Here is a 15073-nt window from a genome sequence, read left to right as displayed (position 1 = left end):
CAACATTTAAGAGACATTTGGATGGGTATATGAATAGGAAAGGTTTGGAGGGGTATGGGTTGGGTGTTGGCAGATAGGACTAGATTGGGTCGGGATATCTGGTCGGCATGGACGGGTTGAACTGAATAGTCTGTTTCCATGTTGTACATCTCTATGACTCTATTATTCCTGATTTGGTTTGCCCAATTCAAATGCAGATTCAAGTCACGCAAGATTATAGCTGTAACTTTATTGCTTCAATCTCTAATTTCCTGCTTGCCACATTACCACTACAATTTTCTACTACTTGGTGTTTCTAAGCTCAATCCATAGAACATAGAATATAGAAAAATACAGCGCAGTACAAACCCACCTAACCTACACTAGCCCACTATCCTCCATATGCCTATCCAATGCCTGTTTAAATGCCCATAAAGAGGGAGAGTCCACCACTGCTACTGGCAGGGCATTCCATAAACTCTCGACTCGCTGAGTAAAGAATCTACCCCTAACATCTGTCCTGTACCTACCACTCCTTCATTTAAAGCTATGCCCCCTCGTAATAGCTGACTCCATACGTGGAAAAAGGTTCTCATGGTCTAAATTCATGGTGTAAATTCAACTTCACCGGAGCTTGTATACTTCCTCCCAAAAATGCTTTTTTCCTTTTTTTGCCAACAATGCCATCTCCTCCTTTTCCTTTTAGTCTGTCATTCTTAAAAACTGAATACCCTTGGCCACCTGCCGCCACATTTTGTAATCCCAACTTTATCCCAGCATTTTATCTTTCTTTGTGCAACTAATTGATCTACTTTATTGTGAGTGCTCTGCATATTGAGGCCAATTCTTCCATCCCTTTAGATTACTTTGGCCTGAGGCCTTGCTTGACTTGTTTCCCTCTTGTGTCACTTTATATAGGACCCAATTCCCGTGCTATTTTTATTTTAAAACTTCCCTAATTGCACTTAATTTTCTGCCCTGGTGCAACCTGGCAGCATGGTGGCTAGTTATTAGCACTGCTATCGCACAGCGCTAGGGACCCGGGTTTGATTCCGACTGTCTGTGGAGTTTGCACATTCTCCCTACGTCTGGATGGGTCACCTCTCGGTGCTCCAGTTTCCTCCCACTCCAAAGATGTGCAGGTTAGGTGAATTAGTCATTCTGAATTGCCCAACATGGTCAGGGATGTGTAGGTTAGGGGGTGAATGTTGAGTAATATGGTAAGGCAGTGGGTCTGGGTGGGTCAGTGGTTCAGAGGGTCAGTGTTGACTTGTTGGGCTGAAGAGCCTATTTCCACACTGTAGGGATTCTATGATTCTACGAACCCATCCGACTTGTACTGGCTCCACCAATCCCGGACCTGGTCCCAATATCTCTGTTTGGCTTGTCAGAGGTTGGGTGTGTTGTCCCAGTCGAAGTGGTGTCCTTCCTTATCTGTATGTAAAGATATTAGTGAGAGAGGGTAATGTCCTTTTGTGGCTAGTTGATGTTGATGTATCCTGGTGACTAATTTTCTGCCCGTTTGTCCAATATAGTGTTTGTTTCAGTCCTTGCATGGTATTTTGTAAATGACATTAGTTTTGCCTGTTGTCCGAATCGGGTTTTTCAAGTTCATTAACTGCTGTTTTAGTATGCTTGATTTGAAAATGACCTATACGGTGTATTCAAAAAGAACGGGTACACAATGAACACAGTCCGCAGATTTCTCAGCAACAAACCCAATCAAGCAGACAAAACGCGTCCAGAAACCCTTGCCACTCTCCCCTACATCAAAGACATCTCAGAAATGACTGCCAGACTACTCAGTGGAAGGGGACTAATATACTGGCAGGGAGATTTGCTCAAGCTGCTCAGGAGGATTTAAACTAGTAAGCTAATGAACTTGAAATACCCTATACAGACAACGAGCAAAACCAATGTCATTTACAAAATACTGTTCAAGGACTGAAACAAACACTATATTGGACAAACGAGCAGAAAGTTAGCCACCAGGATACATGAACATCAACTAGCCGCAGAAACCCTTTCTCACTAATATCCTTACATACAGATAAAGAAGGACACCACTTCGGCTGGGACAACACATTCATCCTTGGACAAATCAAACAGAGACACGCACGAGAATTCCTAGAAGCATGGCATTCCAACCAGAACTCTATCAACAAACGTATTGACTTGGACCTGATTTACTACCCCCTGAGAGAAAACAAAACAGGAAATGACATCACCAACCCAAATATATAAATAGAAAGTAGGAATCATCAGCCATGCTTCATCCAGAGGCTCAGTGAAGATGTTACCTAGTATAGTGACGAAATGTCTGAACATGAACCTTCCAGCTCAGCGAGCAAACCTACATCCATATTTCCTATTATTAATTTTGCATTCTTGTCCTCTTCAGCTACTTGGCAAACTTCAGCTACTCTCTTCTCTGCACACTGTGGAAGCTCTTGCTGTCTGCTGCTCACAATTTATTTTTTCCTGTTATTTTTTAGTCATTTTTTTTTGCATGTTTTTTCAATTATCTCAAATCTTCTGGCCTACATGTCACCTTCACGACATTTTTTCTTTCTCTATTTTCATTTCTATCTTTTCTCCCTGGTTTATTCAGCCCTGACAATTCACCCCCTTAGTATTTTTCTCAATTAATTGTTTTATTGATAATTATGAAATATTCCCTAAAATGTTTATCTGCTTGTCAACTGTTTTATCTTTTACTGTTCTTTCTCAATTCATTTTTAGCCAATTGTATCTTCATTTCCTTTATTTATAACATGAACTTTGCATCCAAGTTTCTTGCCCTCAAATTGTTTGTGATATTATATCACATTACTTTCAAGCAAACATGTAGGTAAGTCTCTGAGATACAAAAAAAAAGAGTGGATTTTAATGGTTGTTCTAGTGTGAAAGGAATTGAGGGAGAAGATTTCTCAAGGTACATTTAGGACAATCTTTTTGGCCAAAATGTAGCAAGACCAACAAGAGAAGGCAGAGCTCTGAGCTTCATTTTAGAAAATGAAGGTGGAAGAACATGGCACAGCTTTTGGGGAAGCATGGTGGCTCAGTAATTAGCACTGCTGTCTTACAGCACCAGGTAACTGGGTTTGATTTCACCCTTGGGCAACTGTCTATGTGGAATTTGCACATTCTCCCTATGTCTGCATTGGTTTCCTCCTACAGTCCAAACATGTGTAGGTTAGGTGGATTGACCATAGGAAATGCAAGGTTGCAGGGATAGGGTGTGGGGGTGTGGGGAGGTGGGAGGATCTGGATGCCCTTTGGAGGGTCACTGTGGACAGAATGGGCCAAGTGGCCTCTTTCTTTCTTAAAAAAAATAGGTTGCAGTGATTGTAATTCAGTTATTTTTCACATAGAACAACATTACAGTGCAGTACAGGCCCTTCGGCCCTCGATGTTGCGCCAACCTGTAAAACCAACTCTATTCCATTTTCATCCATATTTTTATCCAATGACCATTTAAATGCCCTTAAGCTTGGCAAGTCTACTACTGTTGCAGGCATTGCATTCCACGCCCCTACTACTCTGAGTAAAGAAACTACCTCTGACATCTGTCCTATATCTATTACCCCTCAATTTAAATCTATGTCCTCTTATGCTAGCTATCACCATCTGAGGAAAAAGGCTCTCACTGTCCACCCTATCTAATCCTCTGATCATTTTGTATGTCTCAATTAAGTCACCTCTGTAATGAAAACAGCCTCAGTTCCCTCAGCCTTTCCTCAAAGACCTTCCCTTCATCCCAGACAACATCCTAGCAAACCTCCTCTGAACCCTTTCCAGAGCTTCCACATCCTTCCTATAATGCAGTGACCAGAACTGTATGCAGTATTCCAAGTGCAGCCACACCAGAGTTTTGTACAGCTGCAGCGTGACCTCATGGCTCCGAAACTCAATCCCTCTACCAATAAAAACTAACACATCATGCGTCGTCTTAAAAATCTGGGTGAAAGTGAGGACTGTAGATGCTGGAGATCAAAGTCGAGCGTGTAGTGTTGGAAAAGCACAGCAGGATCCTGATGAAGGGCTTATGCCTGAAACGTCAATTTTCCTGTTCCTCGGATGCTGCCTGATCTGCTATACTTTTCCAGCACTACACTCTCGACTATCAACCTGGGTGGCAACTTTCAGGGATCTATGTACACCGAGATCTCTCTGCTCACCCACACTGCCAAGAATTTTGCCATTAACCCTGTACTATTTATTCCCATTGCTCCTTCCAACACCCCTCAGTTCAGCTCTGCAGCTTATCTATGTCCCTCTGTAACCTGCAACATCCTTTAGCACTATCCACAACTCCACCGACCTTAGTGTCATCCACAAATTTAGTAATGCATCCTTCTACACCCTTATCTAGATCACTTATAAAAATGACAAACAGCAGTGGACCCAAAACGGATCCTTAGCTGTACGCTACTAGTAAATGAACTCTTGGATGAACATTTCCCATCAACCACCATTGTCTTCTTTCAGCTCGCCAACTTCTGATCCAAACCACTAAATCACCCTCAATTTCATGCCTCTGTATTTTGTGCAGTAGCCTACCATGGGAAACTTTATCAAACGCCTTACTGAAATAATTATAATCATAGCAAAGTGCACAGATTAAACCAGTAAAAGTTCAAAATTAAGGCAAAGCCAATTAATTAAGTTGATGAGTGATTTAGTAAAAATGCTAGTGGAAGCTAAGTCTGTGTCAGAGCAATGGGAAGCACTTGAAGGGAGAATCAAAAAATTTGGAGTTAACATGAAGAGAAAAGGTAGAAAGGTCAAATCTAGTATTCTGAGTGTGAAGGAGAATGAAAGTTAAATTAGGCAAAAGAGGCAAGCTAATGATTGAGAAAACTGAAAGGAGTATAGAAACTGCAGGGGTGAAATCGAAAAGGGAAATTTTTAAAAAAGGCATGGAAGAACATTGGCAAGTAAAAGCAAAGATAACACAAAGATGTTCAGAGTAAGAGAATAACTAAGAAATGAGTGGGGCCCATTAAAGACCAAAAACAAGTCACTTATTTAGAGCCAGATGATGTGGGTACGCTCCTTAATAAATAATTTGCATTCCTCTTCACAGAAGAGAGGATGATATGGATATTGTAGTTAAGGATGCAATAAATGTAGAGAGGAAGTATTAGTGTATTTAGCAACCTTGAAAATAGATAAATCACCTCGCTTGGTGAAATGTACTCCAGACTATTAAAAGAAGCAAGGGAGGAAGTAGTGGAATGTCTGGCCATCATTTTCCAGTTGTTGCTGATACAGGTACAACGTCAATGGAGTTGAGGACTGTTAATGTACCTTTGTTCAAAGAGGGCTCGAGGGCTAAACAAAATTATTCATTGGCAGGCAATCAGTCTAACCTCAGCAATGGACAAATTATTGGTGCCAATTCCGTGAAACAGAATAACTGTCAGTTTTAAATACACGGATTAAGGAGGTCCAGTATAGATTTGTTATGGGATAAAGTTGTCTGACTAATTTGATTGAATTTTTTTTGATGAAATAGTAGAAAATTGATGATGTCTATATGTATCTTCGTAAAGTTTCATCAAAGTTCCACGTGGCAGACTGTTTTTAAAATGTATCCATGGGATCCAGTGGGATGCAGTAGGCTGGATACAATGTTGGACCATATTACTGCAGAATGCTGGAGATCTTCGGGTTAGACAGCATCCATGGAGAGACAGCAAGCTAATATTTTGAGTCTACGTGACAAGCTGGATACAATATTGGCTCAGTGGCAGGAAATAAGGAACAATGGATGATGGGTATTTTTCTGACTGAAAGGCTGTTTACATTGGACTTCCACAGGGCTCAGAACCTGGTCCTTGTTTTTGTGTTCTATCTCAATAATTTTGGTGCAAATGTAAGGCACGTCATCAAAGAGTTTGCTTATGACACAAAAATGGGCAAGATGGTTGATAGTAAGGCGGATTGGTGTAGATTGCGAAAAGCTATTTTAGTGAACTGGTCAGGTACGCAGAAAACTGAAAGAACTGAATTTCGCCTCGAGAAACATGAGGTGATGCAAGGGAATGCATTTTAAATTGGAGGATACTGAGAGTGTGCAGTGGAAGTGAGGACTTTGCAGTGAATGTCAACAGATACCCTGGAGGTAGCAGAATAGGTCAATATGATGATTAAAGTGGCAGAAGGGCTCCTTTAGTAGCCATGGAACTGAATATAAGAGCTGGGACTGAATAATTCATTAGGCCACAACTTGAATATCTGTGCAATCTGGTCACATCGTTACAAAAAGGATGTAACTACAGGAATGAGGACATTTACAAGGATGTTGCCAGGACTGGAAACGTGTAAATAATAGAAAAGATTGGATGAGCTGCCATTATTTGTCTTGAGGTAGGACTGGCTAATGGGAAATTTGTTTGAAAAGTTGAAAGTTGTAAGGGGCTGCGATCAGATTGATGGGAACGGTCTATTTCCCTTATCAGAGAAGTCAGTGGCGAGGGGCAGAGATTTGAAGTAATCGGAAAGATTTCCCGATGTATCATTATTGCTAATGGCGCTGGCTGAGTAAGCCAGCGTCCTGAGTTAATGCTTTTGGGAATATAGGCTAAAATTCTAGTTGATAAATTTGAAATCCCACAATAAATCTGAAATTAAAAACTAAGTTTAGTAATGACAACAACCATGATTGATTATAAAAATTGGTCTGGTTCACTAATGTCCTTCAGGGAAGTAAAGCTGGTTTGCCTTGTGTAATTCCAGATCCACAGAAATATAGTTGATTCTTAACTGCTCCTTAAGATGGCTTAGCAAGTCATTCAGTTGAAATGCAACAAATGCTGATCTGACCACATCCCAGCAAAGAATGTAGAAAAGGAAAAGTGAATACTATCCGTAAAGGATACATTGTTTCTTAAGTTGTATGTTTGGGTCAGGATTCTCTGGGATATTTCTTAACTTGCTGCCTTTCTTTGTATCCAACAGAATCTTGTCTCTATCTTGTAGTCCGAGTGGTGCATCATTTGTTTCCTCCTCAGCTGCTCCGAGCACCAAATTGGGGACAGTGGTTGAAACAGGAGATAAGGGAGCTAACCTGGTTCCAGGTGATCTCCTCTTATGGGACACCAAAACAATGAAGCAGCAGGTAAAGTACCAGGCACTGCCCACTTTGGAGAAATGGTGATGGGCTGGGTTATGCTGCTGGCCTGAAGTATTTACAGACATGTAAAGGTAAATTCTGATCAATATATATCCTCATGGATATACATAAATATTTGATAGTAAGAGAGATTAATACATCGCAATTCTGTGCTGTGTGTGTGTGTGTGAGAGAGAGAGAGAAAGAGAGAGATCTGTTTATCCTGACAGCATGTGAGAAAGAGAGATTGATGTATCCTGACAGGATGGCACAGTGGCTCAATGGTTAGCACTGCTGCCTCACAGCGCCAGGGACCCAGGTTTGATTCCCACCTTGGGTGACTGTCTGTGTGGAGTTTGCACATTCTCCCAGTGTCTGCGTGGGTTTCCTCCGGGTGCTCCAGTTTCCTCCCAGAATCCAAAAGATGTGCAAGTCAGGTGAATTGGCCATGCTAAATTGCCCATCGTTCTAGGTGCATTAGTCAGGCGTAAATATGGGGTAGGGGAACGGATCTGGGTGGGCTACTCTTTGGCGGTTCAGTATGAAATTGTTGAGCCGAAGGGCCTGTTTCCACTGTAGGGAATCTAATCTAATCTGACAGCGAGTGAGAGAGATCTGCATGTTGTGACAACGTGTGCAAGAGAGAGTGACCTGTGTATCCTGACAACGTGTTTGTGAGGCAGACTGATCTGTGTATCCTGACAGTGTGTGTGAGAGAGAGTGATCTGTGTATCCTGACAGCATTTGAGGGAGAGTGATCTGTGTATCCTGACAGCATGTGAGGGAGAGTGATTTGTGTATCCTGACAGCGTGTGAGGGTGAGAGTGGTCTGTGTATCCCAGCAGCGTATTTGTGAGGGAGATCTCTATATCCTGGCAGCGTGTGAGAGAAAGGGAGACAGATCTGTTTGTCCTGACAGCGTGCATGTAAGACAGAGAGAGAGAGAGACATTTGAAAATCTTGATAACGTATATGAATGAAAAAGGAAGATCTGTATCTCCTGACAGCCTGTGTGTGCGCGAGAGCGATCTGTATATCCTGGGTGTGTGTGTGTGTGTGTGTGTGTGTGTGTGTGTGAGAAAGAGATAGAGATCTCTGTATCCTGACAGCCTGTGTGTGTGAGAGAAAGAAAGATCTATATATGCTGACACAGCATATGTGTGTGTGAGAGAGAGAGAGAGAGAGAGAGAGCTAGATCTATATGTCCTGACAGCGTGTGTGTGCGAGAGAGAGATCTATATATCCTGAAAGTGTGTGTGTGTGAAAGAGAAAGAGTGAGAGAGATCTGGATATCCTGACAGCATGAGAGAGAGAGATCTGTATGTTATGACAGCATGTGTGAGTGAGAGATACGTGTACATTCTGACAGCACATGTGTGAGAGAGATTATATATCCTGACATGTATGTGAGAGAGATTGTGTATGTGTGTGTGTGAGAGAGAGAAATCTGTAAACTCTGAATGCATATGAGAGTCTGACATCTGTATATTCTGATAGAGTGTGTGTGTGTGTGTGTGTGTGAGTGAGACAGAGAAAGCGCAAGAGACTTGTATAAGCTGACAGTACGTGCAAGAGGTCTATATATCCTGACAGACTTTGTATGTGTGTGAGAGAGAGAGATCTATATATCTTGATCCCATGTGTGTGAGAGGGAAGCATCTGTACACTCTGACAGCATATGAGAGAAAGTGATCTGTATAACCTGAAGTGTGTGAGTGAGTGAGAGAGACGTGTATTTCCTGACTCTGTGTGTGTATGACAGAGAGAGTGAGACAGAGCGAACCGTATATCCTCTCAGCATGTGTGTGAGAGAGAGAATTCTGAATATCGTGACTCTCTGTGTCTGAGGAAGATCATGTCTCCTAATAGTGTGTGTGAGAGAGGGAGGGAGAGGGAGATCTATATATCCTGATAGCGTGTGAATGTGAGAGTGAGACCTGTATATCGTCACAGCATGTGTGAGAGAGTGAAACATCTGTATATCCTGATAGCATGTGTGTGAGAGTGAGAGAGAGAACTACACGTCATGACAGCATATGAGAGAAAGTGGCCACACTGGATCTAGTGCTTGGTAATGAACCAGGCCAGGTGTTTGATTTAGTGGTAGGTGAGCACCTCAGCCAGAGTGACCATAATTCGGTTACGTTTAGTTTAGTGATGGAAAGGGATAGGCACATGCCACAGGGCAAGATTTATAGTTGGGGGGATGGCAATTATAATGCGATTAGGCGAGACTTAGGATGCATAGAATGGGGTAGCAAAATGCAGGGGATGAGGACAGTCGAAATGTGGAGCTGGTTTAAGGAACAGATATTGCGTGACTTTGATAGGTATGTCCCTGTCAGGCAGGGAGGAAGTGATAAGGTAAGGGAACCGTGGTTTACTAAAGAAATTACATCTCTTGTTAAGCAGAAGGATGTTCATGTGACGTTGAGACGAAGTGGTTCAGATGAGGCGATGGAGAGTTACAGATTAACTAGGAAGGATTTAAAGAGAGAGTTAAGAAGAGCAAGGAGAGGACACGAGCAGTCTTTAGCAGGTAGAATAAAGGAGAACCCTAAAGCTTTCTATAGGTATGTGAGGAATAAAAGGATTATTAGGGTAGGAATAGGGCCAGTAAAAGACAGAAGCAAAATTGTGTGTGGACTCTGTGGAGGTGCTAAATGAACATTTCTCATCTGTTTTCACTCAGGAAAAGGAGAATATTATAGAGGAGAGAACGAGATACGAGATGTGTAGGCGGCATGGTGGCACATGTGGGCGGCACGGTGGCACAGTGGTTAGCACTGCTGCCTCACAGCGCCAGAGACCCGGGTTCAATTCCCGCCTCAGGCGACTGACTGTGTGGAGTTTGCACGTTCTCCCCGTGTCTGCGTGGGTTTCCTCCGGGTGCTCCGGTTTCCTCCCACAGTCCAAAGATGTGCAGATCAGGTGAATTGGCCATGCTAAATTGCCCGTAGTGTTAGGTAAGGGGTAAATGTGGGGGTATGGGTGGGTTGTGCTTCGGCGGGGCGGTGTGGACTTGTTGGGCCGAAGGGCCTGTTTCCACACTGTAAGTAATCTAATCTAATCTAATCTGTAAGTAATCTAATCTAATCTAATATTAGACTAGAAAGGATTGAGATTAGTAAGGAAGAGGTGTTATCAACTCGAGGAGTGAAAGTAGACAAGTCCTCTGGGTCTGAATGGGATTTATCCGAAGATTCTCTGGGATGCAGGGGAGGAGCTGTTGGAACCTTTGGCCTTGATCTTTGAGTCGTCATTGTCTACAGGTTTAGTACCAGAGCACTGGAGGATTGAAAATGTTGTGCCCTTGTTCAAGAAGGGCAGTAGAGATGACCTAGGTAATTATAGACAAGTGAGCCTTACATCTGTTGTAGGAAAAGTTTTGGCAAGGATTATAAGAGATAAGATTTATAATCATCTAGCAAGCACAATTTGATTGCAGATAGTCAACATGGTTTTGTTAAGGGCAGGTCATATCTCTCAAACCTCATTGAGTTTTTTGAGAAGGTGATCATGCATATGGATGAGGGTAGGGCAGTTGACGTGGTATACATGGAACTTCAGTAAAACCTTTGATAAGGTTCCATATGGTTGGTAGGCTGTTGGAGAAAATGTAGAGGCATGGGATTGAGGGTGATTAAATAGTTTGGATGAGGAACTGGCTTTCTGTAAGAAGGCAGAGTGATGGTGAATGGAAAATATTCAGCCTGGAGTCCAGTTACTAATGGTGTGCCACAAGGATCTGTTTTGGGACCACTGCTGTTTGTCATTTTTATGAATGACTTAGACGCAGGCATAGATGGGTTAGTAAGCTTGCCAATGACACTAAAGTTGGTGGACTAGTGGACAGTGTGCAAGAATGTTGCAGGGGAACTTGGATAAACTGCAGAATTGGGCTGAGAGGTGGCAAATGGAGCTCAATGCAACTAAATGTGAGGTGATTCACTTTGGGAAGAATAACAGGAAGGCAGAGTACTGGGTCAATGAAAAGATTCTTGGTAGTGTGGATGTGCAGAGGGATCTTGGAGTCCATGTACATAGATCCCTGAAAGTTGCCACCCAGGTGGATAGTGCTGTTAAGAAAGCATACAGTGTGTTAGGTTTCATTGGTAGAGGGATTAAGTTCCGGAGCCATGATATCATGCTGCTACTGTGGCCACACTTGGAATATTGTGTACAGTTCTGGTCACCCCTTACAGGAAGGATGTGGAAGCATTGGAAAAGGTGCAGAGGAAATTTACCAGGATGTTGCCTGGTCTAGAGCGAAGGTCTTATGAGGAAAGGCTGACTGACTTGGATCTGTTCTCATTGAAGAGAAGAAGGTTAAGAAGGGATTTGATAGAGGCATACAAGATGATGAGAGGATTAGATAGGGTAGCCTGTGAGAGTCTTTTTCCCAGAATGAAGACATCTGCTTGTATGAGGGGGCATTGCTGCAAATTGAGGGCTGATAGACTTGAGACAGACGTTAGAGTCAGGTTCTTTATGCAGAGAGTGGTAAGGGTGTGGAATGCCCTGCCTGCCAATGTAGTTAACTCAGCCACATTAGGGAGATTTAAACAGGTCTTGGATAAGTGTATAGATGATGATGGGATAGTGTTGGGTGATGTGCTTAGATGAGTTCACAGGTTGGCACAACATCGATGGCCGAAGAGCCTGTTCTGCTCTGTATTGTTCTATGCTTTATGACAATGTGAGAGACAGAGAGATCTGTATATGCTGACTGTGTGTGTGTAAGAGAGAGAGAGAGATCTGTATATCTTGACCGAGAGATATCGATCTGTATATCTTGACCGAGAGAGAGAGATCTGTATATCTTGACCGAGAGAGAGAGATCTGTATATCTTGACCGAGAGAGAGAGATCTGTATATCTTGACCGAGAGAGAGAGATCTGTATATCTTGACCGAGAGAGAGAGATCTGTATATCTTGACCGAGAGAGAGAGATCTGTATATCTTGACCGAGAGAGAGAGATCTGTATATCTTGACCGAGAGAGAGAGATCTGTATATCTTGACCGAGAGAGAGAGATCTGTATATCTTGACCGAGAGAGAGAGATCTGTATATCTTGACCGAGAGAGAGAGATCTGTATATCTTGACCGAGAGAGAGAGATCTGTATATCTTGACCGAGAGAGAGAGATCTGTATATCTTGACCGAGAGAGAGAGATCTGTATATCTTGACCGAGAGAGAGAGATCTGTATATCTTGACCGAGAGAGAGAGATCTGTATATCTTGACCGAGAGAGAGAGATCTGTATATCTTGACCGAGAGAGAGATCTGTATATCTTGACCGAGAGAGAGATCTGTATATCTTGACCGAGAGAGAGATCTGTATATCTTGACCGAGAGATATCGATCTGTATATCTTGACCGAGAGAGAGATCTGTATATCTTGACCGAGAGATATCGATCTGTATATCTTGACCGAGAGAGAGAGATCTGTATATCTTGACCGAGAGAGAGAGATCTGTATATCTTGACCGAGAGAGAGAGAATCTGTATATCCTGACAGAAGGAGTGGGAGAGAATCTGTATATCCTGACAGAAGGAGTGGGAGAGAATCTGTATATCTTGACAGAGGGAGTGGGAGAGAATCTGTATATCCTGACAGAGAGAGAAAGAATATGTATATCCTGAGAGAGAGAGAGAATCTGTAAATCCTGACAGAGAGAGAGAGAGAGAATATGTATATCCTGAGAGAGAGAGAGAGAATTTGTATATCCTGTCAGTGAGAATCTGTATATCCTGACAGAGAGAGAGAGACGTGTATGTCCTGACAGACAGAGAGAGACGTGTATGTCCTGACAGAGATAGACGTGTATGTCCTGACAGAGAGAGAGAGACGTGCATGTCCTGACAGAGAGAGAGAGACGTGCATGTCCTGACAGAGAGAGAGAGAGAGACGTGCATGTCCTGAAAGAGAGAGAGAGACGTGTATGTCCTGACAGACAGACAGACAGAGAGAGAGACGTGTATGTCCTGACAGACAGAGAGAGAGACGTGTATGTCCTGACAGAGAGAGAGAGACCTGTATGTCCTGACAGAGAGAGAGAGGGAGAGAATGTGTATATCCTGACAGAGAGAGAATCTGTGTATCCTGACAGAGAGAATCTGTGTATCCTGACAGTGTGAGAGAGAGAGAGAGAGACAGAGATCTGTATATCCTGACAGACAGAGAGAGGGATCTGCATATCCTGACAGAGAGAGAGAGAGATCTGTATATTCTGACAGAGAGAGAGAGTGAGAGATCTGTATGTCCTGACAGAGTGAGAGATATGTATGTCCCGACAGAGACGTGTATGTCCTGACAGAGAGAGAGAGAGACGTGTATGTCCTGACAGAGAGAGAGAGAGAGAGAGACCTGTATTCCTGGCAGAGAGAGAGAGATCTGTGTATCCTGACAGAGAGAGAGATTTGTATATCCTGACAGAGAGAGAGAGAGAGAGAGAGACAGAGATCTGTATATCCTGTCAGAGAGCGAGATCAATCTGTATATCCTGACAGAAGGAGTGGGAGAGAATCTGTATATCCTGAGAGACAGAGAGAATCTGTATATCCTGACAGAGAGAATCTGTATATCCTGACAGAGAGAATCTGACAGAGATCTGCATATCCTGACAGAGAGAGAAAGAGAGAGAGATCTGTATATCCTGACAGGGATCTGTATATCCTGATAGAGAGAGAGAGAGATCTGTATATCCTGACAGAGAGAGAAAGAGAGAGAGATCTGTATATCCTGACAGGGATCTGTATATCCTGATAAAGAGAGAGAGATCTGTATATCCTGACAGAGAGGGAGGGAGAGATCTGTATATCCTGACTATGTGAGAGAGAGGGAGATCTGAATATCCTGACAGAGAGAGAGAGATTTGTGTATCCTGACAGCGAGAGATATTTGTATATCCTGGCAGCGAGAGAGATCTGTATATCCTGACAGCGAGAGAGATCTGTATATCCTGACAGAGAGAGAGATATATCTGGATAACCTGACAGTGAGAGAGAGAGGGAGAATCTGTATATCCTGACCGAGAGAGAGAGACCTGTATATCCTGACAGAGAGCGAGAGAGAGATCTGTATATCCTGACAGAGAGAGAGAGATCTGTATATCCTGACTGAGAGAGACAGACCTGTATATCCTGACAGAGAGCGAGAGAGGGATCTGTATATCCTGACAGAGAGCGAGACAGGGATCTGTATATCCTGACAGAGAGCGAGAGAGGGATCTGTATATCCTGTCAGAGAGCGAGAGAGGGATCTGTATATCCTGACAGAGAGCGAGAGAGGGATCTGTATATCCTGACAGAGAGTGAGAGAGTGATCTTATATCCTGACATTGTGAGAGAGAGAGCGATCTGTATGTCCTGATAGTATGTGTGTGAGAGAGAGAGAGATCTGTATATCTTGACCGAGAGAGAGATCTGTATATCTTGACTGAGAGAGAGATCTGTATATCCTGACAGAGAGAGGTCAATCTGTATATCCTGACAGAGAGAGAGATCAATCTGTATATCCTGAGAGAAGGAGTGGGAGAGAATCTGTATATCCTGACAGAGAGAGAAAGAATATGTATATCCTGAGAGAGAGAGAATTTGTATATCCTGAGAGAGAGAAAGAGAGAATCTGTATATCCTGTCAGTGAGAATCTGTATATCCTGACAGAGAGAGAGATCTGTATGTCCTGACAGAGTGAGAGAGACGTGTATGTCCTGACAGAGAGAGAGAGAGAGAGACGTGTATGTCCAGAGAGAGAGAGAGAGACGTGTATGTCCAGAGAGAGAGAGAGAGACGTGTATGTCCTGACAGAGAGAGAGAGACGTGTATGTCCTGACAGAGAGAGAGAGACGTGTATGTCCTGACAGAGAGAGAGAGACGTGTATGTCCTGCCAGAGAGAGAGAAACGTGTATGTCCTGCCAGAGAGAGAGAGAGGTGTATGTCCTGCCAGAGAGAGAGAGACGTGTATG

The 15073-nt window shown here is 43.1% G+C and overlaps 1 protein-coding gene across 1 annotated transcript in view; it reads left to right on the top strand.

The window, feature by feature from the left end:
• wdr91 (WD repeat domain 91) overlaps window positions 1-15073 on the top strand; it is a 92635-nt gene that overhangs the window by 33172 nt on the left and 44390 nt on the right. Inside the window, exon 11 of the mRNA XM_043716259.1 lies at window positions 6946-7105. Within this exon, the coding sequence (XP_043572194.1) occupies window positions 6946-7105 (160 nt within the window). The remainder of the gene's footprint in view (window positions 1-6945; window positions 7106-15073) is intronic.

This window comes from Chiloscyllium plagiosum, chromosome 26 (assembly GCF_004010195.1).
Source record: "Chiloscyllium plagiosum isolate BGI_BamShark_2017 chromosome 26, ASM401019v2, whole genome shotgun sequence".
Lineage (NCBI taxonomy): Eukaryota > Metazoa > Chordata > Chondrichthyes > Orectolobiformes > Hemiscylliidae > Chiloscyllium > Chiloscyllium plagiosum.
Note: the sequence above shows the minus strand (reverse complement) of the source record. Positions and strands in the feature narration are given on the sequence as shown.